This window comes from Antechinus flavipes, chromosome 3 (assembly GCF_016432865.1).
Source record: "Antechinus flavipes isolate AdamAnt ecotype Samford, QLD, Australia chromosome 3, AdamAnt_v2, whole genome shotgun sequence".
Classification (NCBI taxonomy): domain Eukaryota; kingdom Metazoa; phylum Chordata; class Mammalia; order Dasyuromorphia; family Dasyuridae; genus Antechinus; species Antechinus flavipes.
The window spans coordinates 153540520-153564940 of NC_067400.1; the positions used below are offsets into that span (position 1 = coordinate 153540520).

Sequence of the window (24421 nt, forward strand, 5' to 3'; positions counted from 1 at the left end):
GTACAAACCAGATTATTTCTCCTATTTTTTGCCATCCCCAAAACAAATATAACAACTAAGTGAAAGTATTGTCATTTTAAAATGATCATCCCCTCCTTTTATTTATAGAAGGCATCATAGTACAAAATCATATCATCACTTTCAGAATAGAGAGACTGAAAGAGAAACTATCAAATAATAGAAATAATAAAATAGAATGTAAATATTTGATGGTACCTTAATATAATATACAATTTATATAATTATGGCCAAGTAACAAAATTTTAAGTGGTTTGATAAACCACCCACATCCAAATAAGCTAAGATATAGTAACTTGGGGACTCTTGTAGAATATCCTTCTTTTAACATCTCTATAGTTCTATTATAGGAGTTTGCTTTTAGCATTTCTCACCTTTGATTGTTCCTCATGTTTTGTTTATTCAGTACTTTTATTGCTTTGTAAAACAGTATTTTAAGACTTTCTTTTCCCTATTTACATTTTTTTCTAATTATTGCTTATAAAATTGGAGGGGTCAGAAGAAAGGAAGAGAAAGTGTGATCAAAAGGCAATTCAAGTTCATTCAACATAGATAAATACTAACAAATTGAGGCACTAACTAGCCCGACTTATTAACATGTCCTCATATAGACTTCCTTATCTTTGTAGAGTCCTAATTTCACTCAGAGGAATGCAGTGAGATCAGGAAGTTATTGCAAAATAAAAGGGCTTATCTGAATGAGCAAAATCTTCATAGGCATATAGTTATGAACAAATCTTAACAAAGAGTGATGGTCCAAGTGAGGGGCATTTCCTCTCATAAAATAGCACTTCTCCAATAGAAAATATTTTTCAAAAATCTCGCCCTACTCCAGATATTGAAAGGAAATGATTTTATATAGGTATCTGATTAAATATCACACACCTCTTATTTGTGTTTTCAAAATTATTGCTTAACCAAAGAAATAATGTGTTATCCAGATGGCCTTATAACAAACTCACTGAGAGAACTCAGAATGTCCATCCAGCCAAAAAATATTGTTTCCGTGCATTCCTAAGCCAGCAATCCCACTACCTCTCTTCAACTCAGATCAAAGAGATGAACTAAAGATTGGTATCTTTTCTGTCAACTGAAAAGAACTGTTTCCACTTAGAGACCATAGCACTACTACACAGTACCGAACCTTCCCCATCCCCCAAGACTCAGCCATCTTTGGTTAGAAGTCTGGATAATGAAATCAGAAACTGGCATTTTCTTAGTAAAAATGGAGGGAAATAAATCTACTTTTGCAATGTTTCTAACTTCAGTTCCTCTCCACCCTTTCCTTTTTTTTAGAATTATATCACAATTTGAATTTTCCAACTGTAATTGTGATTAAACTGGTTTTTCAATTATACTTTTTTTAAATAAAAAACTGAAAAGCTAGTGATATTTATATTCAACATCATCCTAATTTCTGTTGACATGTGGTAAAATCAATAGTAGAGGAGAAGGGACACCTTTTTAGATCCTCTCCCCATTTTAAAGAAACCCTAGATTGTTAAAGAGTTTTAAGTCATCTTGGAGATCATCTCTTCCAGGAATTTTTAACCATTATTTTGATAACTATTATAACGAATTCTGGAATGAACAAAATGAATCCACTCACTCCCAAATGAGAGTTCAAAATATACGTGAAATCTACAAGATCTACAACCACAAACCTACAAAACACAATAATCATAAACAAGAGTTAAACAGAGTTGGAAATGCCAGGATATTTTTTTCTTTGATATTACATAACATCTAAGAGGTTCTTGGCAGCTAAGGGACACATAGTAAATATAGTATCAGGCCTAGAGTCAGGACCTGAGTTCAAATCCACTTCAGATATGTACTATCTTTGTGATCCTGGGCAAGTCACTTAACCCTGTTTGCCTCAGTTTCCCCATCTGTAAAATAAGCCGGAGAAGAAAATGGCAAACCACTCCAGTATCTTTGCCAAGAAAATCCTAAAAGGGGTCACAACTGAAAATGACTAAACAACAACAACATAAGGTTCCTGTAAGGATAAGGGAAAGGGAACATATGCCTTTTCAGTTTTCACACATTTTCCCTCCAACTCTGTATTAAATTATTTTCTCCCCTTTTATGATACTGATCTGGACTCATCTCTGTCCTAATTCACCAAACATAACTCTGATTTCTTCAGTTTTTATAGCATATCTCTCTCTTTCTCTCTCTCTCTGGCTCTCTGGCTCTCTCTCACACACACACCACACACACACATACATGCACACTCATAACTTTGATACACTTTGTTGATTTAGTGTGTTTATTTTTCCTTAAGTCACATATCTCCCATTACATTTGAAAGTTAATAAGGTCTGTATGAAAAGCCTTAAACCCATAATCCATAGCTTAAAGGAACATTAGAATATTGGACAGAAAGCTGATCCCAGAGTTATTACATCTGGATTTGGAATACGGTTCTAATATTTACTACCCCTGGAATCATGAGTAAGTCATTCTACCTCTGTATCAATAAAACAGATATAATAGCACTTTCTCCATTAGGGACTATTTCCTTTTCTGGAAGTACAAAAGGTGATATCACATAATGCAATGGAGACAGGTCTTTCAGCTCCCTGGCTCCTCTGGCAGATGGAACTAATCAATAGTTGACCACTTGTTGGGTGAGTGTACTATGTTGTAGTCAGCAGCGATTCAATTCAGTATATGATTTACACAAGTTTCAAAGTTCATATTTATATCATCTAAAGACTAAACAGTGTTCTAAAAAAATTTTCCAGATTATTGATAGAAAAGGGGAAAGAGTCATTAGGAACCTGAGGGAACAAACAAATGAATGCAAGTACAAAAGGAGATATGGATCTATTTATAAATATAAGTGACAAAGTGGAAACAGATGCTAGCTTTGGATTCAGGAAGACCTGTGTTTGAATGCTGCTTCAGTTGCTTACTAACTGGTTATAAAATGGGAAGCATAATAGTAACTTTCTTCACTGGATTGTTGTAAGGATCAATCCTATATAATGCCCCAAACTTTAAAGCATTATATAAATAGTAGGTGCTATTATTAGCTATTATTACATAGATACAGATAACAGTCACCCACTTTTAAAATTATATAGATAACTATAAAGATTTGTTTTTATCTACATACTACAGATATAGCTACAGATAGAAAGGTAGCAGTAAATAGATAGAGATATAGCTAGAATGAAAAACTCACATTTGTATATCACTTCAAAGTTTTCAAAGTACTTTGATTACAACAGTATTGCTTGGAAGTTCCTTTTAAAATTATAATATAGTTATCTCCAGAGATAGAGATATTCATAAAGCAACATATCTATGTGCTACTTAGGCATATGATACAGAGGACAGAATACTGAGTTTGGAGTCAGGAATATGAGTTCAAATCCAGACTCAGACATTTAACTTCTGTCTTCCTCAATTCTCTCATTTGTAAAATGATAATAATAGTACCTTCTTCCCAGGTTTGTTATGGGGATAAAATATGATAATATTTGTAAAATGCTTTGTAAAACCTTAGAATGCTATAAAATGCTAATTAATATCATTGTTATTATTGTTGCTATTAGTACTAGATATAATAGCATATGTAGTTGGACTTATATCGCTACAACTATCTGTATGTAAATGTCAGCAATTAATATAGATATATAATTTTAAAAGAAGATAAAAGAAGGTTTTTGTGATAAAGTTCCTTTGGAGCCTTAAAGACAAATGAAGTAGTATTCATTTTATCTATGTGTGTTCATCTATATGTATGTACAGTTATCCCTTTCACATCACCAGGATTAGGCAATCTGGAAAATCCACGTAAATTTTTCTGCCCTTCCTTCATACCAGGGAAAAAGTGTGAATTATCATAGCAATAAAAGATTAAAGTATGTTTTTATTATACAATATAATACATATATTTATGTATTTCAGAGTTTCTAACCATCATCTGTTGGCCTTCATATGTTGTCTATGACTTCCACAAAACTCCTAAAATATTTCCATTTAATTTCTTATGCTTACCCAAGATATATCAAAACCACAATGGGGAAAGTCACAGTGTGGAAGGAATAACTGTAAATGGTAATATAACTCCATCTGTACCCATCTCTCTACATAACTTTAAAAGCAGATACCTTATATAGACACCTATATCTATATTCACACCCATTAATTTGTAATATCACAGAACTTCTTCCTTTATATTGCTATATCAAAATAGTAACATATACACTTATGGATAGAATATGATTTTAATTTTAAATTTTAAAAGAAGGTATTTTACCAAATTGTTGTGACTAAACATACTCTGGAAACCTTAAAGTGCCAGACAAATATAATTATCATTATTCATTTAATCTAGCCTATAAGAACAAGCATGGAGAGGAGGAGGTATTTTAGATCATGCCTATATTGCAAAAGGACTTTGTGGCCTTAAAAGGGTTTAACCATAGTGCCCTAGAAAAGAGGTATCAAACACATGACCTGTGTCCAATGGTGGTCCAAATTTAATTGAGAAACATTAGCAAAATAAATAAAAATATAAATGAAATATAAATAAGATAACATTATATGGTTTTCTAAGTCAATATACATTAGGGCCATCCTTATGTATGATTTAATGTCTTCTCTCTCTTTGTTAACTTGACACTATTTTCCTAGAAGGCTAGAGAGGAGAATATTATTCCTTCAAAATCCACTTGTCTCTTTTTCTTTCTTTTTCTTTTTTCTCCAGATGTTTGTTTTTACATTTTTGTCACTGTGCTTGTCTGTTTATCTTCTGTTTGTTTTTCCTTTTCTGTTTTTACTTGAGTATATCTTTTGTGTCTTTTTTCTCTGTCTCTCTACTCCAAGCATTTATTAATATGGGCAAGGCACCATTCTAGACACTAAAGATAGAAAAACAAAATGAAAAATAGAACTGAGAGAAATTACTATTGAGAAAAATATACTATTATATCAATAATTATTAATTGTGATCTACCCTTTTTCCTTCTATTTTCTATAAAGGCCCAACCTTGTTAAGGTCAGTCTCTGTAGAGCGTGGTTGGTTGATGAGATTGATCCTAACCCTGAAGAAAAAGGCTCATAAGTTTGAGGCAGGAGCCTCAATAGGAGTTCTAGTTTTTGTTTAGAGTATAAACAAAATCCAGTCTGAGGGAAGAATTCCTGTCCTTGACCTTCTCCTTTTAGAGTATAAAGTCACCCAGCTTATGAAGGAGAAAACCAGCCAGAGATCCAGATGGAAAAGGCCCAGATCACTGGAAGCTGCATTCTTGCCAACACTTTTAGCCCATCTCCTCATTAAATGTTCACCCATCAAAGTTAATTTTCACTTGTCAGGGGAATTCCCTTTCAAAAAGTATTTAAAGCATTTCAGGGTCTCCCTTGGCATCTGCTTACCAAGAGAAATGACTGCCCATCAATTTATTGATTGTTGGTTAGCCTAATTAATAAATTGATTATTAATTACCTAGAAACTCTGTCTCTTGGGATTTTCATTCATCTTGACCTCTGCCCCAAAGAATCAATATTTTACCAGAGGGATACCATATTAAAAGAATAAATATGTGATTTGAGAATCTACCTTTCCTTCCCCAATCTCTTTCTTGACCTCTGATCTTGCATCTCCAACTGCTTTTCAAACATCTCCAATTGGATATCCAGTAGAATATGTCGAAACAGAACTCATTATCTTTCCCCTTAAACTCTTCCCTTCCTACCTTCCCTATTCATATGGTGAATAACACCATCTTGGATTCCTCACTATATTTCTACATCCAGACCTGACTCTTTCACCTTTACAACATCTCTCAAATACTTCCCTCTTCTTCTCTGATACTGCCATCACTCTAGTGCCTTCATTGTTGCATAGCCTGCTGCTGAGTCTGCCTGCCCCTGAATCTGCCTGCCCCTGAATCTGCCTGCCTTCATGTCTCTCTCCACTCTAATCCATTCTTCATCAGCCTAGCTAAAGTAATTTTTCTAAATCACAAGTTGCTCATCACATATACATACATACCCTATTCAATAAACTTCCTACTGCCTCCAAGAACAAATACAATAATGCTCTATTTGGATTTCAAAGCCCTTCATAATCCTGCCTTCTACCTTTCCAATCTCCATTTACCTTACTCCCCAACATGTACTCTTTGATCCAGGTAAACTGGCCTTCCAGCTGTTCCATGAATGAGACACACTGTCACTCAGCTCTGGGCATTTCCTCTGTCCCCCATTACCTGTAACATTCTCCCTCCTCCATTCATGCTACTGGACACTTCCTACCTTCCTTTAAGTTGCAACTAAAATCCAGGGACTGTCTATTCTTTTTGTAACCCTATCACTTTAACACAATGCCTGACACATCCCATATGCTTAATAAATGTTTACTGAAAGAATGAACGTATAATTGGAGGTAGAGGGAGAAAATATTTACAACTAAAAGGATCAAGAAAAGCTTCCTGAATTGCACATGTTTAACCTATATCAGATTGCTTGCTGTCTTGAGGAGGGGTTGGGAAGGAGAGAGGGAGAAAAATTGGGTTTGCAAAGGTGAAGGTTGAAAATTATCTTTGCATGTATTTGGAAAAATGAAATATTATTAACAAAAAAGAAAAAGAAAAGCTTCCTATATGATATAGCACAAAAGCTGAACCTTGAACCTCTAAAGAAACAAGATACTAAAAGACAGAAATGAAGAAAATGGGGAAGATGCTTTTCAGACACAGAAGAGACTGGATATATAGACATTGAGGCAGGACATGGAAAAATTAAGTTCAGGAAATACCTCTTGCTTTCATTCCAAGTATATTTCTCTTCTTTTCTTTCCAGCAAACTTTCCTTTACAAGAAAGTTTTTTTTAAAAGTTCAGCAAAACTAATACATTAGTCATGTGTGGCACCATATAGAACATTTTGTATCCATAATTTCTTTTCTCTACAACAAAAAAAGAGTTGAATTTTCTTATCCCTTCTCCTCAGTCAAGCTCAATCATTATAGTTACACAGAATACTGTGTTATTTATAGTGTTACAGTCATTATATAGCGTTCATATTTATAGTGTTTCTATTTATATTTATAGTTATAGTCATTATTTAGTGTGTGCATATATTTTATAGAAATGTTATATAATGTGTTTATAGTGTTATTGATAGTGTTGTATATTTATTTATTTATAGTGTTATAGTCATTATGTAGTATATGTATATATATTATATAAATGTTATATAATATATGTATGTTTATATATTATATAAGTATCATATAATATATATGTATGTATATTGTTTTCTTGGTTCTGCTGATTTCATTCTGCATCATTTCATCTAAGTTTTCAAATGTTTCTATGAATTTCTTATATCTGACATTTCTTTTGATAAAATAATACTCATTTTCATTCATGTCTTAATTTATTAACCATTCCACAACTGATTTGTTTTCTACTTTTCCAGTTGTTTGCTATAACAAAAAATGTGACTAAGAATATCTTAATAAATACATGGATCTTTCTGTCTTTCAGCTTTAGGGTGGTTATCCCTAGCAGTAGAATCCCTAAATTATAGTAACTGGACATTTTAACCACTTTCCCCCCATATAATTCTAAATCATCTTCCCCATTTATTGGATTACTACATAGCTCCACCAACAGTGTTTTAGTAACCTCCTGCAGTCATCCAACTTTTTGACTATTTCCATATCTTTCTTGCTTTTAATTTTAAAAACAGATAAGTGAAATTTGATTCCTATACCTTTCTATTTCTCTGTATCTGTTCTTACACACACACACACATTTTTAAAAATTAATTGTTTTTTACTTATGCATTCTACATTGAAATCCCTTTCCCCACCTTAGGGAATCAGTAACTCTCAAAAGGAAAAAAAGTTTCTTACCTAAAGAAACTGGAAAATATCTTCATTTTCTTTGAATTTACCTGTAGCATATATTATATTAACATTTTTAAGTATGCAAAAACATTGTTTTACTGCTTCATAAAGTCCTGACAGGCAGAAAATTTTGAAATGATTAGGTGCCCTATTTGAAGAATGGTGCTGTCACCAGAACATGTTATTAACTGATCTGACCTTTTGCCATCTTCTCCTGAAACTAAAGAAGACATGACATTTCTGATCAGTTTTAATTGGGAAATGTCAGCCTCAGTAAACTGAGGAAGTCTTACTAAGTTCAAAGGAATTTCTATCCAATTACAGTTCTTATGTGTCTTACATATAAAACAATTATATATCTCACAGAACTGGATATGTCAATGTGTAAAAAAAGTTCAAAGACTTGTTCCAAAAATCCACATAATTTTCACCATGTATCATGAGATCAGCATTGAAGGAAAAATCACTTCTTTCATCAAAGAAATCATAGCTCTACCCAAGTTATACAGAATTTTTAAAAGTTATTAGATTATAAAGATTTATAAGAAGTAAGTACAAAATCTTATTTGCAAGCATATGTAGCCTTTAGATTTTAATACTCTTAAATAAATGGGATTTTCATCAATTACTATGATAGTATTCATTTGATTGCTTTTCATTCAGGATTTCCCCTTAAGAATATTTAAATTCAATCCAACATCTTGATATACCTACTATGGGTAACACACTAGCAAAACTAAAAGGAAGACAGATTTTTCTCTCCAACAAAGGGATTACATTAAAAACAAAATCTGCTTCTATAAATCTGCTTCCCTAATATTTTGTTTGTTATAGACAATTCTTCCTATTTATCACATTTATCAAGCATTCAATCATTGAACAAACAATTTTGAGTGTAGAAGTAGAAGCACAGGAAGGAATGGATACAAAAGTCACTGTAGATATCATTTTACAGATAAAGTTAGTAGGGATTGGCAACTTATTGGAGAGTTGAAAGAAAGAAAGGAGTAAGGCTGGCTTTGAATTTTAAGACTGGGTGACTAGAAGGATGATCCCTCAGAAATGGAGACATCAGGGGAAAGCAGATTTTAGAGAAGAAATGACATTCAATTTTTATACCTTGAATCTGAAGTGTTGGTGGGAAAGAAGATAGAGATTTCAATCTACATCCATAGATTTGTGAGTCATTCATGTAAAAGTGATAGTTGAGTTTGTGAACATGGATTGCTTTGGGGAAAATGTAAAGAGGGAAGAGGAGGGAGTTAAAAATAGACATTTGGGGAATGTCTACATTTAGGAAATGTGAGAAGTTGGAGAAGAAAAGGTTGGCGAAACAGGAGGGGAATTAAGAGAATTCACAGAAAGCAAAAGGAATTGATGTTTCAGAGAGAAAATGGTCAACAGTATCATGTTTGGCAGAAAAGTCAAGAGAGATGAGAACTACAAAAAGGCCACTGAATTTATATATTGATTATACATCATCAACAATCTTCATAGAATCATAGATTTAAAGCTAGAAAATACTTAAGAGGTCATCAGGTCCCATCCTATTATTTTATACCTAAGGAAACCATGGTTCAGAAAAAAGTAAGTGACTTGCCTAGAATCTCAAGCTAGTAATTATCTGAAGCAGGATTGGGTCTTCCAAACTACAAATCTAGCACTCGATCCATTGCAAATCCAATACTCCATTAACTGCAACAGGGCAATTACATGGTAAAGTGGATAGCGTATCAGGAATGGACTCAAGAAGAATCATCTTCTTGAGTTCGAATCCAGCCTCAGACACTTAACTATTTATGTGACTATTTGCCTCAGTTTCCTCAATTTATAAAATGAAGGAGTAAACAGCAAACCATTCCAATATCTTTGCCAAGAAAATCCCAAATGGGATCAGGAAGAGTCAAACATGATCCACTCTGAGGGGTTGCTTCCCAACCTCAAGAAAACAGTTTCTAAGAGATAGAATGATGGAATAAGAATTCTACAAAGCATTTCATTTCATTTGATTCTCAAAGGTCAGTGCTTTTTGATCCCCATTTTACAAATGAAAAAACTAAGACTGAAAAGGGTTCAGATGATAATAATAATGATAGCATTTAGGTGCACTTTAAAGTTTGCAAAGCACTTTACAAATATATCTCATTTTATCCTCCTAATAACCCTAGGTGATAGGTGTATTATTATCATCTCCATTTTCCAGATAAGAAACTGAGGCTGTGAGAGATTGTGTGTCACTTGTCCAGTGTCGCACAGCTAATAAATATCTTGAGACTGGGTTTAAACTCAGATCTTCCTGACTCAACCCAATTGAGTCATGTTAGATTTAAGTTCTGGAAGGGGCCATCAAGCCTTCCTAGTCATCCAATTTCTAGTCATCTGGGAATCTGATGACTGTCTCTTCTAAATTGCTTTTTTATCTTCTAAAATTGTAAAACACATTCATTCAAACAGAATTTATCCCTCATATATTAAGCTTTTGCCTCACATTATTTTCTTTTAAGTTAATTAAGAATGTGGTTTTAAAGAGCCATCATATATAGGAGACCCCATATAATCTGCTTGTAGGAAGAACAGGAAAGAAAGGAAAAAGTTGATCCTGACATCATGGGAGCCTTTTCCAAATCCTCTTTTGAGTCTGCCTCAGAAGCACCTCAGACAAGACAACTTTCCCCATATCTGTTTGTTGGAAAATCATAGAGAGGTAGCAGATGGATCCCTGAAATTTTCTCAGGAATGAGGCTTTCGAGCATAATGATCTCCATTTCTCTGCCTTCCTGGAGGTTGACATCCAAGGCACATTATAATTTCCTGAGATTCAGCCTCAAATATCTGAGCTGATATAGTAGTATTCTAGGGTAAGGAGTGAAGTGGAGGGATGCTTTCCTAATTTCAAAACTCAAAGGGCTGCAAGTCCTTCTTCTCAGTGTTTCTCCTTGATGCTCTGAAACCTAAGGTTTGTTCTAGCCTTTCAAAATATCTTAACGGGTTAGGATTTTTACAGCCCTTTCCAATGAGGTAACAGATTTTCTTCACATCCTTCAAATATTCAGAAGGAATTCCTAGCAGTGTTTTTTTTTTCCTGATGCCTTAAAGTAGAAAAGTGAATAATTGTTAGAGCTAAGATTTTCCCATATAAAAAACACTGTCACCACTCACCAAACATCTGACTGTCCACGTAAATTAAAATAATTTCAGTAGTGATTTCATGATGAAACATAAGTTTCTTAAAATAAATTTTCATAAGACATACTTTTAAGTTTAACCTTCATTATTGGCATTTTTTTCTACCACTTCCTTAAATACAATAAAAAAGAAACAAGAAACTGAGCCTTGATTTGTAACTTAATGATTTTCAATGCATTAATGCTCCCACTAAAAATTTAACAATCTACTCAAGCCAGTAGGAACTGGCTCCGGCACCCTTCTAATATTGTCCATCTCTAACAAAGGCAGTGATGGACTTAAGCCACAGAATGGATGAGATTCAAAATTTGGGGACATGGCCAATAAAATAATTTGTTTTACTTGATTATGCGTATTTGTTACAAAGGCTTGGTTTTTCTTCTTTTTTTCCCCCAAGAAAAGAGAGGTAGGAACAGAAGGAAAAGAGAAAATAACTTTTTGTATATTAAAAAAGTAAAGTTAAATCTATAAAAGAATACTGGTGATGACAGAAGAGTAATAATTGCATTTTAGTGTAAAATGATTTCAGTAACAAATTGACTTTTTAAAATAATAAAGAGTTAACATAGCCTTTACTTATTACTAGATGCTGAAATTAAATTCACAACTACTAGTGAAACTTATTTAGTATTTAAATACTAAAGGTTAGGCAACAAAAATATGCAGGATAGTCTGGATATTACTACATTAAATTTAATAGATACTTTTAAAATAGATATTTTTTACATATTACAAAGATTTATTACATATTACAAAAATTCCCAATTTGATAACATTCCTCTGTTTTCTGTTTTCTGAATGTGGAAATGTTCATATTTGTTTTTTTTCCATCAACAAATATTTATTAAGATTCTGCTGTGTGTCTGAAATTGTATTAAGTGTTAAGAATCCAAAACCAAAAATGCCTTCAAAGAACTTCCATTCTATTAAAGGAAACAACTTGTATATATACAAATACACAAAACATAGATAAGCAATGAGACCTGTGATTTCATTGGTATAAAGAATTCCTAGATGAGGATATATTTATTAGCAATACAGGTAGCATCTTCTGCACAACTTGGAGCCTCAGGCCCACAACACTGAGAGGTTGTATCTTGCCATTTTGAGCCACTTTTAAGCTAGTATATGTCAGAGAACATACTTTAGTATAGGTCTTACTATACACTAAGAGGTGTACTGGCCTCTTTCGTAATAAAATAAAGAGAAGGAAATATAAGAGAAAAGGGACTGGCAGCAACTAAAGAGCACAGTGGATAGAGCAATGGACCAAAGTCAGGCAAACCTGAGTTCAAATTTGATCTTGGGCACTTATGAGGTTATGTGACTCTGGGCAAGTCAGTTGAGGAAACTGAGGCAGACAGAGATTAAGGGAATGTTCATATTTGTCGATCTTTGTCAGGTTTGTAATTTTTAAAAAAGTACAAAATTTTAAACCAACCAAAGATTAATAAATACTAAAGGTTAAAAGTTTATATATACAAAACAATGAGTTCTTTACCTTCAAAAGCGAAAGCAAGATTATGTCATATCCTATCATCTTTCTCACTAAAGTCTTTTTATTTTACAAAGCGGAGATTTCATATGTCCTACCATATGTAACTACTTCACTCATTAAAAAATAACCTTTACCTTTTGATGTAGTAATAGTTTTTATTAATAAGCTTAAAAGTTGCATTGGTCTTTTAATGAAATTCCCCAAAGCAACTATAATAAATTTCCTTTCTTTTGGGATTTCTTATTCTGTTGCTGCATCTCTACATGTTACTTTTTGAAAAATAATTAACTCAGTGGTTCAGAAAAAAATTGTTGTTCAATTATATCTTACTTTTCATAACCTCATTTGGGGTTTTCTTGGCAAAAATAATAAGAGTCGTTTGCTCTTTCCTCCTCTTTCTCTAGCTCATTTTGCAAATGAGGAATTGCAGCAAAGTGGGTTATGTAACTTGTCCAAGGTCACACAACTGGTATATGTTTGAGGTTGGATTTGAATTTGAGTCCTATTGCTCTATACTCCATGCTCTACCCACTAGGTCACCTAGCTGCCCATGGAAGAAAAAAATTAACCCAGTTCAATGTTTTTTGAGCTACTGAGTATATGGGGGTGGAAGGATGATGAGAAAGACAGAGAACAATAGTAAGTAAGCATCACATGCTCTTAAGATGCAAGGGGAAAAAAGACACTAAGTTATAAAGAAGTTTGTTTTAGAGCCAAGGAGATCTGGGTTCAAGCGCTTCTTATTCTGTGAATCTGAACAAATCACTTGAATTCTCCGTTCCTCCAAGTAGCTCCAGTACTATAAACTACAGGCAAGCTGCCCATTCACATTGATGGAGTTTCCATATCACGAGTTCCCACTGAAGCATTGATAGATCTAGACTAAAAATAAATTATAGAAATGATGGGAGAAGAGAACCTTCTTCATTTCTCATGCATCATGGCCATCATGGCTAGGGAGTGTTGTGTTACCAGCTTGGGCAGAATTCTCAACCTTCAATAGCCAAGAAACAGGAAGTTACCTCACCTTGGACACTTAGAATACTCCCATTGGACAGCAAATTATATATTGATGAGTTAAGTCTTGTTTTTCCCTGTTGCATCAACCATTGCCGCATAAGTATAATCAGTAAATGGCAATGTATCATCTCAACTCTATGAAGTGTCTAAGGATGAGTGAATATATACCATTCTATGTCCAAAAGGAAGAACAAAAGTTATTTCTGAGTCTCATTTCAGCTGGTCAAAATAAAGACTCTGGATAGCTTCCAATGGTCAGAATTGTTTTTAACATCTTATACCATTTTTGTGACTTGCCTAAGATCCTCAGTAGATTCTAGGTCCTCCAAAAAATGAAACCTCTTTGGGAAAAAGGATTGTTTTTGCTTTTCTTTATATCTATAACTGGCACATAATACAATGATCATTAGAAAATGTTTGTTCATTCATTAGCAAAGCTATTGAATGAGAACTAGAAAACAAATCTCTTCTGAGCACAGTGCAGTGTGTTTTACCTTAGCTCATACTACTTTTCTATAGCATCTGTCTTCAGGGTGTTCTCAAAGTAGATCTGAGAGTAATCCCAAGATTACAAGAAAAAAAAGATAATGCCTCTTAACTTAAATCTCTGCTGGTGTGTTTAAGCTATAATGATACACCAAGGTCCCCTCCTCTTGACAAAATTATTTTATCCTGATTTTGTATACATTTCATATTTATTAATATCTATGGAAATTGTTTCCTCTCTCCCTCCAGTAGAACAAAGCTCTTTGAGAGCAGACTATAGTTATTTTGTCTTTTTATATCAATGGCACCTAACAAAGCATTTGGCACATAGTACAATTTAATAAATTTTTTTTGAATCAAACTGAATTTTTAAACCTTTTTTGGAGTATATATTTCAAGTAGATTGTAAACTTCTCATAAGTCACTAATAGTTTCAGACCTAAAGCCAGAAGAGGCTTAAGTTACCTCATTATTTTGCAGATAAAGATACAAATAGCAAATGTCAACAGCAAAATCTGAACCCAGATTTCCATTCTAGAGCTTTTCCACTAAACCATTCTAAAGAAAAAATATAAATACAATTTATCAGGTGTTAAGAGTCACAGTAGCCATAGTACTTTTCTAAAGCACCTGGTGGGCAGATGGGGGCACAATGGATAGAGTATCAGTTTAGCCTCAGACGTTTACTACTTAGGTTAACCTGAGAAAGTTACTTAATCTTGTTTTCCTCAGTTTCCTCATTTGTAAAATGAGCTGGAGAAAGAAATGGAAAACCACTCTAGTATTTTTGCCAAGAAAACCCTAAATGGGGTCACAAAGAGTTAGAAACAACTAAACAACAAAAAACACCCAGTGAAGTTTTTCAGTCATTGGGTACATTAGCTCTCTGAACATTGCCATTTCAAGAACGTAACATACATGTGGTACAAAAAAAACCCCCAATAACCCCCAAAAAGTCTTTCAGACAAAGGGGAAATGAAGGAAAAACTAGTAATTAGGAAGTCTGAAGTAGGGCCGAGGAGCTTGAAGCAACCTGGTTTTCCATTTGTTTGTAAGTGGAACAGTCAGACTAGAAAGTGGGATAAAATGCTACACGGCCAGAAAGGGGAGGAGTGATTGTGCCTTCAACAGCTTGAGCTACAGGCTACTCTGTGACTGTATCAGCCACAAAGCCCCAAGACATGCATGGACTCCACAGAATCTACAAGGGGTGAGGGTGGGAGGAGGGGACATTGAGGAAAGGAGGAAAGCTGCATTCCCCATTGATAAGTCGAGATGTTTTTTCTGACCTCACACAAAAAGTGGACTATCTCTGTGTAAGCTGAGATGCCATTAGTGTGGTACGCAGTATCCTCTAGTTAAGATTAAGCCTAATGGAGAGAAATGTTCATGGAAGAAGCATGAAGTGCAACAGAAACAAGAATAAATCTCAAAAGATCTAGGTTCAAGTCCCAGAATCACCACTATTTCTGAGGGTCATCTAAGATAACCTAATTTTAGTTCTGTTATCCTAGAGGGAAAAAAAAAGATCTCAAGGCAGCCCACCCTTCCTCTGTGTTCCAAAGAACAAAATATAGAGCAGCAGGAACATTATAATGTGCTTGAGAACATAGGAAGGATCTAATTGAGAAGGGAAGTTTGATAATAAGAAAAGGTGAGTTACAGAATCTTAGCAGTGAAATTATTTAGATCAGCATCCAAATGAAGCATGAATACCCTCTTCAATATGTCTAGCTCCCTATATACATACACACACAGAGAGAACAAAATACATTAGATATAATAATAAAGACAATTATGTGTATAAAACTATTTATTTATGTATATCTCTGTATATATGCATATATGCATGTATGTCTATATTTGTTACATATTATATCTTTAATTATTAATATTTTATTAACTTATATTATATAATTTATTAATAAATTGGTATTAATTTAATTTGTAATTAAATATAAATTAATTCTATAGCATGTATATGTTATATAATATTATATATTATAAAACTTTTTCATATTTTTATATTATATATGAATATAAAATATTATATATTTTATAATATACATAAAACACCAATGCAGCAGAAATGTAGGCATTTAGAGGAACAGCAATTGTCCCAAGTTTTCCCCTAAAGTTCTCCATTTAACAAATTAACTACAGTGTGCTCTCTACTAAAAGATGCTAAGAAAAGAAAAGACTAAAAATGATTTATTTCTTCTCAGAATGCTAAAATATCTATTATTTATACTATCAATTTGTATACTTAATCAGTTAACTGTCTTAAGTTGTTATTAAAGTGTTTTACATGTTTGGGTGTATATCTTGGGGGCAGGACCCATGCAGGGCATATGGTAGGTGCTCAAATATTTAATATGCCTCTTAAACTAGAATACTACTTACTCTCTCCCCCAAACCCAGAAGGGGGGTTCAGTAAAATCAGCAGGTCTGTATCACTATTTGGAAATGGGAAGGACAAGGAAGAGGAAAACATTAATTTCCAATTTATCATCCCAAGAATCTACCAAATCACAATGGCTATCTGTAGAAGCATAGCCCTCAACAACAGTGGAAAAATTTAAGAAAGACCCCAGATCAATCTGATAAATATCTAAAAATGTAAAATTACTAACAAACCTCGAAACCTTAGATCCTATAAGAAATAAAGTTTAGCAAGGAAAGAAAGTTGGAAAACAAATTGCATTAATCAGGCACTGAACAGTAAGATGAGAAGGCTTTTTGGTTTGGGTTTTGTTTAAAAAAAAAAAACACAAAGAATTCATGACTTGAGTATTCTCCCAAGATCTCTCTGAGGCTCAGCATCCCATCCCTGAGCCAAGTTACCCATGATTGTCTACTACAATGGTTCACTTGTAACAAGCTATAATTACAACAGTAGTTATGTTCATTCCACTTCCAATAATAGCTCGAATGGAAATTCTAAATATACTGGGGAAATGATCCCCCCACTAACATGGTCTTCAAAAATATGACTTACACCATTGGACAGTCGAATTTCTTCTCTGTGAAATCAAATCTTCCATTCATGACAACAGAGCCTGGCTCCTCAGAGCACTCAGGAATTTTTCAGGTTGCTCTTCACATGATCTGAACTTAACTCAGGAAGCCATGAGGAAGTAGCATGTCTCTAAGATCAGCAAAACCAGAGCTAAGACCTTTTACATAAGTGGAACACTCTCCTGGGTTCTCCTGTGTTCTGAAATTCACTGGGTTTCAAAACCCATTTCCCATTTCCCTTTTTCCGCATCCTATTCCTTCCCTTCCATTTCCCCAGGCCCCTTAAATTAAGCAAACTGGTCCAGTGTAATAGTTTGTTTTTTTGTTTGTATGGATGTCTGTTTTAAAGAAAACAAAAGCAAAACATCAGAAATGAAGATAAGAATTTTTTTTTCTTTTTACCATCCAAATTTCCAGGAGCCTCAATAATTTTGCTTACTTTATGTTCAAGAGAAATTAATCAATTTTGAGCAGCCTTCTGAACAAAAAATATGCATATACTATATAGTTTATACATATATATAGATGTGTATATATGTATGTGTGACTGTGCATAGGTATGTATTTTATGTGTATGTACATACATATATATATATAATATGTACATATATATGTATAAAAATACCCACACACATACAGAGTTTCTGAGGAATAATTGGGATATACTGCATAATGGAATTTTTAGTAAAGCTGTATTCCCACTAGGGTAAATTATTTGTAAATGGGATTTTTATACTCTCAATATTTTACAAGTCATAATAATATTGTAGCTCAAACTAATCCCAAATCCTTCCCAGTAACCAGGATCAGAAAAAAGCATAATTGTGAATTTTTAATGAATAATTTCCCTTTATTATATGATTTAATCAAATATTAATTGCTACCCCTTGGGGTTTTTTTGGAGGTGGGACATTTTCCTGATTTACCAGAGCTCCAAGTAAGCCAACATCCCCAATAAAAATACTTTGAAATAATTTACCCCAGTTTCTGGTACCTGTATTATAAGATTTAAGAGTACTGACACTTATTCTAGTGAGCATTAGTTGTTTATCTTCAGTTGTATGTTCTCTATGGAATAGCATATCTTAATGCAGAGGAAGCCATGTCAAAAAGGATTGATTATTGAGTTTCCAAGTGTTCTCACAGGTAGGTTAGGTCATAGGTTATGAAAGCGGCAATGGCTATAAAAGGGTCTCAAGAAAGAAGGACCAATGAAGCTAATATCAGCATGGTTTGCGGCAGACCATGGAATATTGAAAGAGCAGGTGATAGCCTGACATTAATTAATAAAGAATAATAACATTATTAGAGAAGGTTGGTGCAGTAATTGGATAGGGAGGTTTTAGGAAGAAGATAGATTCCAAACCTCAAAAAGGAATTTCTAAGAATTATGAAATGGAGATTTCAGAGATTAGCTAAGTTGAGCCATTAACTAAGAAACTCACCTAGGAAAAAGGCTTAAACAGCTATACTTCAGCCCTGAAGGAAAATGTGATGGCTGTACTTATACTTTATTTTTAAGTCTGACAAGGAAAATCCTATCTTAGGAATCATAGCAACATTGTCATTGGGATGTGCTGTAGATAATGTCCTTAAATGTTAAAGCTCAAGTTATTTTAAAAGAAAATAAATGGGGAAAATATTAGATTAATTTACAGTCATCTGAAATTTCTCTGATTAACACCAAAAGACCGAGCTTTAGAAATACTAGAATAATTTGAGTTTCTTCTCTATGAAAAAGTTATCATCATCATCAAAGCTTTAACCATCAGAAAATAAGCAAGATTCTCTCCAAGAAATCAGTAACTTTTCAGGGCTGGAAAGAGTTAAAAAGTAAGTTATTACCAGATTATTACTGAGGCATTAGGGAAAATAAAGCCCAATATTTACTAAGTTCTCTATATAAAATGCTACACAAATACAAACTATTATAGACACATTGTATTCGTCAAAGTGAAATTATATTCCAAAACTTCAATGTTTTCATGGATCCATTATCTCATCAGTGGGGAAACCCCTCCACTGGTGCCTATAGCAATCCACCAATCACCAATCACCAATTTTTATACGTAGAAGTAGTAGTTGAATTTATGGGAATGAATGAGATTCCTAAGGAATGTAGAAAGTGATGACAAGGGAACAAAAAATGAATTCTTTTTTCATCACCATTATATCCATTAGCACTTAGTTGTTATTGAATAAAGAAAATCTTAACAGGAATTTACTTTGAATCTTTAGGTTTATTAAGAGTTCCCCAATTCTGCCTCAACCTAATCTTTTCATACATGTCACTTTAATTGTATTTTTCTCACCTAAACACTTTAAAAACTAAGGAAGCTTCATTATCTAAATGAAATGACAAGTGCTAAACTATGAAATCAACTGCCAATCTATACTAATTTACAAAGGGAAATTTCAAATTTTCACCTAAAATCTAAGTAGCTTCTTGCTAAATGTATTATTCTTGCTAATAGAGCTTTGAGATTTGGGAATCACAAAAATATATTCTAGATTTGTACATGAAAGAACCTATAAAAAGAATCAGAGAATAATTGGGAATCTCAGCTAGAGAAGCTGTATATGAGATAAAAAAAATTCTCAGTCATAAATCTGGAACCTTAAATATGGTAAGAATATGGGAGACATAAAATAAAATAAAAAAATAGAAGAATTGCATGCCCCAGATTGAGATAAATAAAACAAACCAAGTAAAACTCATTCTTAGAACAAATTGGGAAAGTGCCTCCCTGAATTGAAAAACTATAAGACTATTCCCTTTTTTGATGTGCATATGGAACTCTGACTCATGTTGCAGATTCAGGGAACATGGCATATGCCCAAAGCTGTCATTTCCATTCCGTGTGCATCATTTTGATTTCATGTGCATCTATGCTAATTTCCTTTCTCCAGCCTATTATTTAGGCCTTAGCAGGACAGATGTGCTGTTTTACAGGGCAATAATCCACTTGGTGGGTGGATAACCAGGAGGCCTTTGGTCTTCATCATTTACTTCAATAAGAAAACTAGACTATTGCCTTGTAAAACAGCATGTGTTCCATGCCCTGATTTCACATGTAGCCTAACCTATGGAACATCCTCTGGACTGCCAGCCAAATATATAAATGTTTAGGAGGAAAAGGAGCAGCACGAATGCATCTAAGGGGAAAATATTTTTAATCATAGTTAAAACCAATGATGCAATTTTAAAATGTAAATTAGTCACAGCCATAGGGCCTGACCAAAATTCTGCCCAGACCTGAAAGAAATCATTCAGGGAACAAATTTAAAAACAAGCAGACAAACACACACATAGCCAATCAAAATGAAAAAGTGACCCACAATCTAGTACTTTAGGCTACTGATGCACCATCTCATCAGGTATATCATTACTAGGGCTGGGAAGTATATAAGCACAGCTGGGGAAAATTTCATGAACTGAGTTTTATGGTTTTATGGAGAGGCAGGGTGTTGTGAGAGAAAGAGCACCAGTAGGAGTCAGAAGGTCTGTGTTCAAATTTAAGTTCTATATTCTCTGAGGTTCAGTATCTTCATTTATAAAACAGGCAGTGCCAGCTTGCCAGTAGGTACTTAACACTATCCCACCTCAGAGAATTGTGATGAGGGAAGTGTCTTAAAAGGAAACTGCAGGCTACTAAAAAGGGAAATTCTTGACCCACCAGAGATGTGTGACCACTGTGCATACAGGAAATGTTTGGCTCTTCCTAATAGTTTCTCCTAAACAACTTACCTTATAAGCATCAATAAATTTTTTCCCATAAATTTCAAAAAATAAATAAATGTGGCTCAAAAATAATCAAAATGAGAGCAGGAAGATACCATGGACCAAAACAATGTATAGGATCTTGTGATCTTATCTGTATCGTGCTTTCATTCTATATGCTTTAGAAACCGAGAAGAAGAAAAAGGAAGAAGGAAAGGAAAAGAGAGAAAGGAGGGAGCTGTAAGAAAGGAAGGGCAGAAAGAGGGAAGGAAAAGAAAGTATTTTGTTCAGAATTAAGCACTATAAATGTGAACCATTATTTACAGATTGTTGATTTGGTTGTTGGAATTTTTTATTTGTTTGTTGTTATTTAATGTTTAACTTTTCATTAGACAACATCATATGCCTCTCAATAGTAAATAAAGAACTGGCCTTGGAATTAAGAAGATATAATTTCAAATCCAAGCACTGCCCTTTGGCAAGTTACTTCAGTGATCTGGTTAAATGGTTAAGTCTCTAAGAAGATAAGTTTCTGGAAAGGTGTCAACATAAATTGGAAGGTGTCTCTCCCCTATGAGTTCCCTATCCTAGTGATCACAGTTCAAGGCTAGTAAAAATTGCCTTTATTCAAAAAAAAAAAAAAGAGCTAACTTTATTATAAAGTAAGGAGCAAGTCTCAAGGATTTTGTACCATTATTTTTGAAACCTTCCTCATGTTGTATAACACTAATCCAATGACCTCACAATTCCCACTAGGAAAAAAAGGAAAGGAAGAAGGTGTCCCTAAAACTAATCAGTGCAACAATATTTGATGTACTTCACTGTACTGGCTTTACTGTACACATGTACTTTATCATCACAATCACATGTAGAAATCATATACGCAGTCCATCAAGCCCATTCCCACTGCCCATAACCCTCTGAAACCTGAAAGTGAGAAATCTGGAAAGATAAGAGATGAGAAAGAGAAGCTTTTGAGTATAACTCTACACAAGATATTTGTTTCAGATTCTAGTCATCTAATCTTTGATACAGTATAAAAATAGTTAACTATTTTCTTCTAACAAATTCTTGCCACTAAGTATTTTTAGGGGCAACATCATGGTCCATGATGTTTCAGTAATAGTGTTTTTGTGTCAACACCCTGAATCGTTTCTATTAATTTCACACTTCAGGTTTTTTCTATAAGGTCTTTTATAATCATAACTAAATCCCATGGCTTGTTAAGGCTTACAACGTGCTTTTAAATATATTATCTCGCGCAATCTTCAACAATATATATATGTTATTATTATTAAAGAAACTACATGTTCTTTTTTCCATTTTAAAGATGAGGAAATTAAAGTTTAAAGACCCAGTTATGCTCATGGTCTCACAGCTATTATGAGCAGAAGAGGGAAAATTCTGAATCCCAATATCTGTTGATTTCAAGTTCTACATTCCTTTCTATCCCACAATCCTTATTAATCACTTAAGTGTACACTGACTCTACATTATGGCTCAAAATAAGTATATTTTCCTCTAACAGTATTTTTAAATGAAATTTTTAAAAGCTAATCAGGTATCAAAAGATAGGATTGTTTCCTAGTTTTTAAGCAAAGATTTTTTCAAATATATATAGGAAAAATATGAATCAGAGTGTGTCATAATAAAGACCTGTATTCCTCTGCCATGCAACTGACTTTGAGGATCAATCTACTTTTGATTTCTTCTTAATATCAAAAGTTAAACTGTGCATGTCTTCCCACACATTGTGATTGGGTGTTTTTCATCTTCTTTAAAACTCTGAACTTCCCTCCCCTTTTTTCCCCCCTTCCCAATCCCTTTGGGAGGGAGGGGAATCAATCTTGCCTTTGTTATTTACTTTGGCCTTCTCAAAAGTCTATGTAAGAAAAGTCAGTATGATTCAGGTGGGATCTAATGTTCTTGTTTCACAAGTGTGTGCGGAAAGGAAGCCTATAATTTCCAAGCATTCTTTCAGGAAGTTTGTATTCTCTGTTTTCCAGGGAGCCTTTACTTTCCATGGGAGTATGATAGACATGCCATTACTGAAGCAGGCACAGAACATTGTTACGCTTGCCACAGCCATCAAGAAAAAATGATCTGCTAAAAGAAACTCTCCCCAGGTGGGCGGAACATATACAGTGGGTTTCTTAAAGAGGGACTGTCACACTGGGGACTTGTTAGTATGCCAGATTGGAATATAATTCCATTTAGAGCTCATGTTAGTTTTTTATTTTGGTTAATATATTGCAACTATACCCTAACAGAAAGATGGGCTTTCTTCCCTTTGGCCCCAAACTTAGGGTCTCACAGTTTTTTCTTAGTATGATCTAAACACAGGTTTAAATTTCACTGATCTGTCAAATCGATGGGAAAAAAACATTTTAAGAGAATAATGAACCTTTTTTAAATCAGATATCTCCCAATCACTCACACTCTGTTAGTAACCGTTTTTCACTTGTTAGAATGAAATCACAAGCAATTTTGGGCCCCAAATGTACACTTTTATAAAATGTGAAATGAAAAGAATTACATCTGCTTAAAAAATATGGAGGAAAATCATCAGGGTACTGGGAATGAGTAGATCACTTACTCTTATTTACTTATAAAAATATCTTTTTAAAAAACTAAATCTTACAGGTTGGGTTCTAGGTTTAATAATAATAATAAGATATATATATATATATATATATATATATATATATAGAGAGAGAGAGAGAGAGAGAGAGAGAGAGAGAGAGAGAGAGAGAGAGAGAGAAATGCATGTCTATATGACAGAGACCTTATCCTGTATGAATATTTTGGGTCCCTAGTTACAGATAATTAAAAAATAAATTCAAGAAAACACCAGACTTTATGATGTCACTTCCCCCCCCCTTTAGTTCCCTGTTTAAAACTGTTTGCTAGTCAGGCTATTCCCCCCCTCCCCCCCCCGTAAATGTATGGTGGGGACAAGACTCCCTCTGCAATAAACTTGTACTCTGAGGAGACACAATACAGCTGAACTGGTGCATATGGTCTCCAGTCAGATTTGCATCACATTAGAGATACTTCTACAGGTCATATGGGCGGTGTGGTTAACGGGCTTAGTAAAGCTGTTTTGAAGAGGTTAACCCAGCTTGTAGTAAGGGTAAATAAACATAACAACCAGCTATTGTTCTCTATTCAGCATGTACTCTTATATTGAAGGCTAAAGGGTATTGAAGCCGCCGAGGATCAACTTGTGGTTGCCAGAGGACGCCAATGAAGTTTGAAACACCAACAATCAGAGATTTTGTTTCTGTTCCTCATTAAATCATGAGCTTTTGTGTCCAGACTCTGAACGACTGTTCTTTAAGAAATTAACAGAATGGGAAGTTTTAAACTCTGCACCAACCTTTTCATGACCTACACAGCAGCAATGCTGCTACACTTAGACAAACACCACGGGGAAGGCTGTTCTGTTTATTTAAATTTGTAAATAGAAAACAGTTGTTTTTTAGTTTCATTTTTCCCCAGACCACCCCCTTCTTCTCCCCCGTGTCCCTTTTGCATATGTCCTATAAGGCCCCTCCAACACCTTCTAACCAGGGGCTTCCCTGGTTCTTCCTGTTGAA

General features: G+C 34.0%; 1 protein-coding gene across 3 annotated transcripts in view; it reads left to right on the plus strand.

Moving 5' to 3' along the window:
* The window catches only part of CLYBL (citramalyl-CoA lyase), a 357152-nt gene extending 333010 nt beyond the window's left edge, over positions 1-24142 (plus strand). The window contains exons 8-9 of one of the 3 annotated variants that reach the window (XM_051984069.1): positions 22829-22948; positions 24015-24142. In XM_051984069.1, the coding sequence (XP_051840029.1) occupies positions 22829-22924 (96 nt within the window). In that variant the 3' untranslated portion in view covers positions 22925-22948; positions 24015-24142. Of the gene's footprint in view, positions 1-5202; positions 5457-22828; positions 22949-23994 lie in introns of those variants that run through there. The other 2 variants (XM_051984067.1, XM_051984068.1) reach the window with 2 other exon arrangements.
* Positions 24143-24421: the final 279 nt, after the last annotated feature.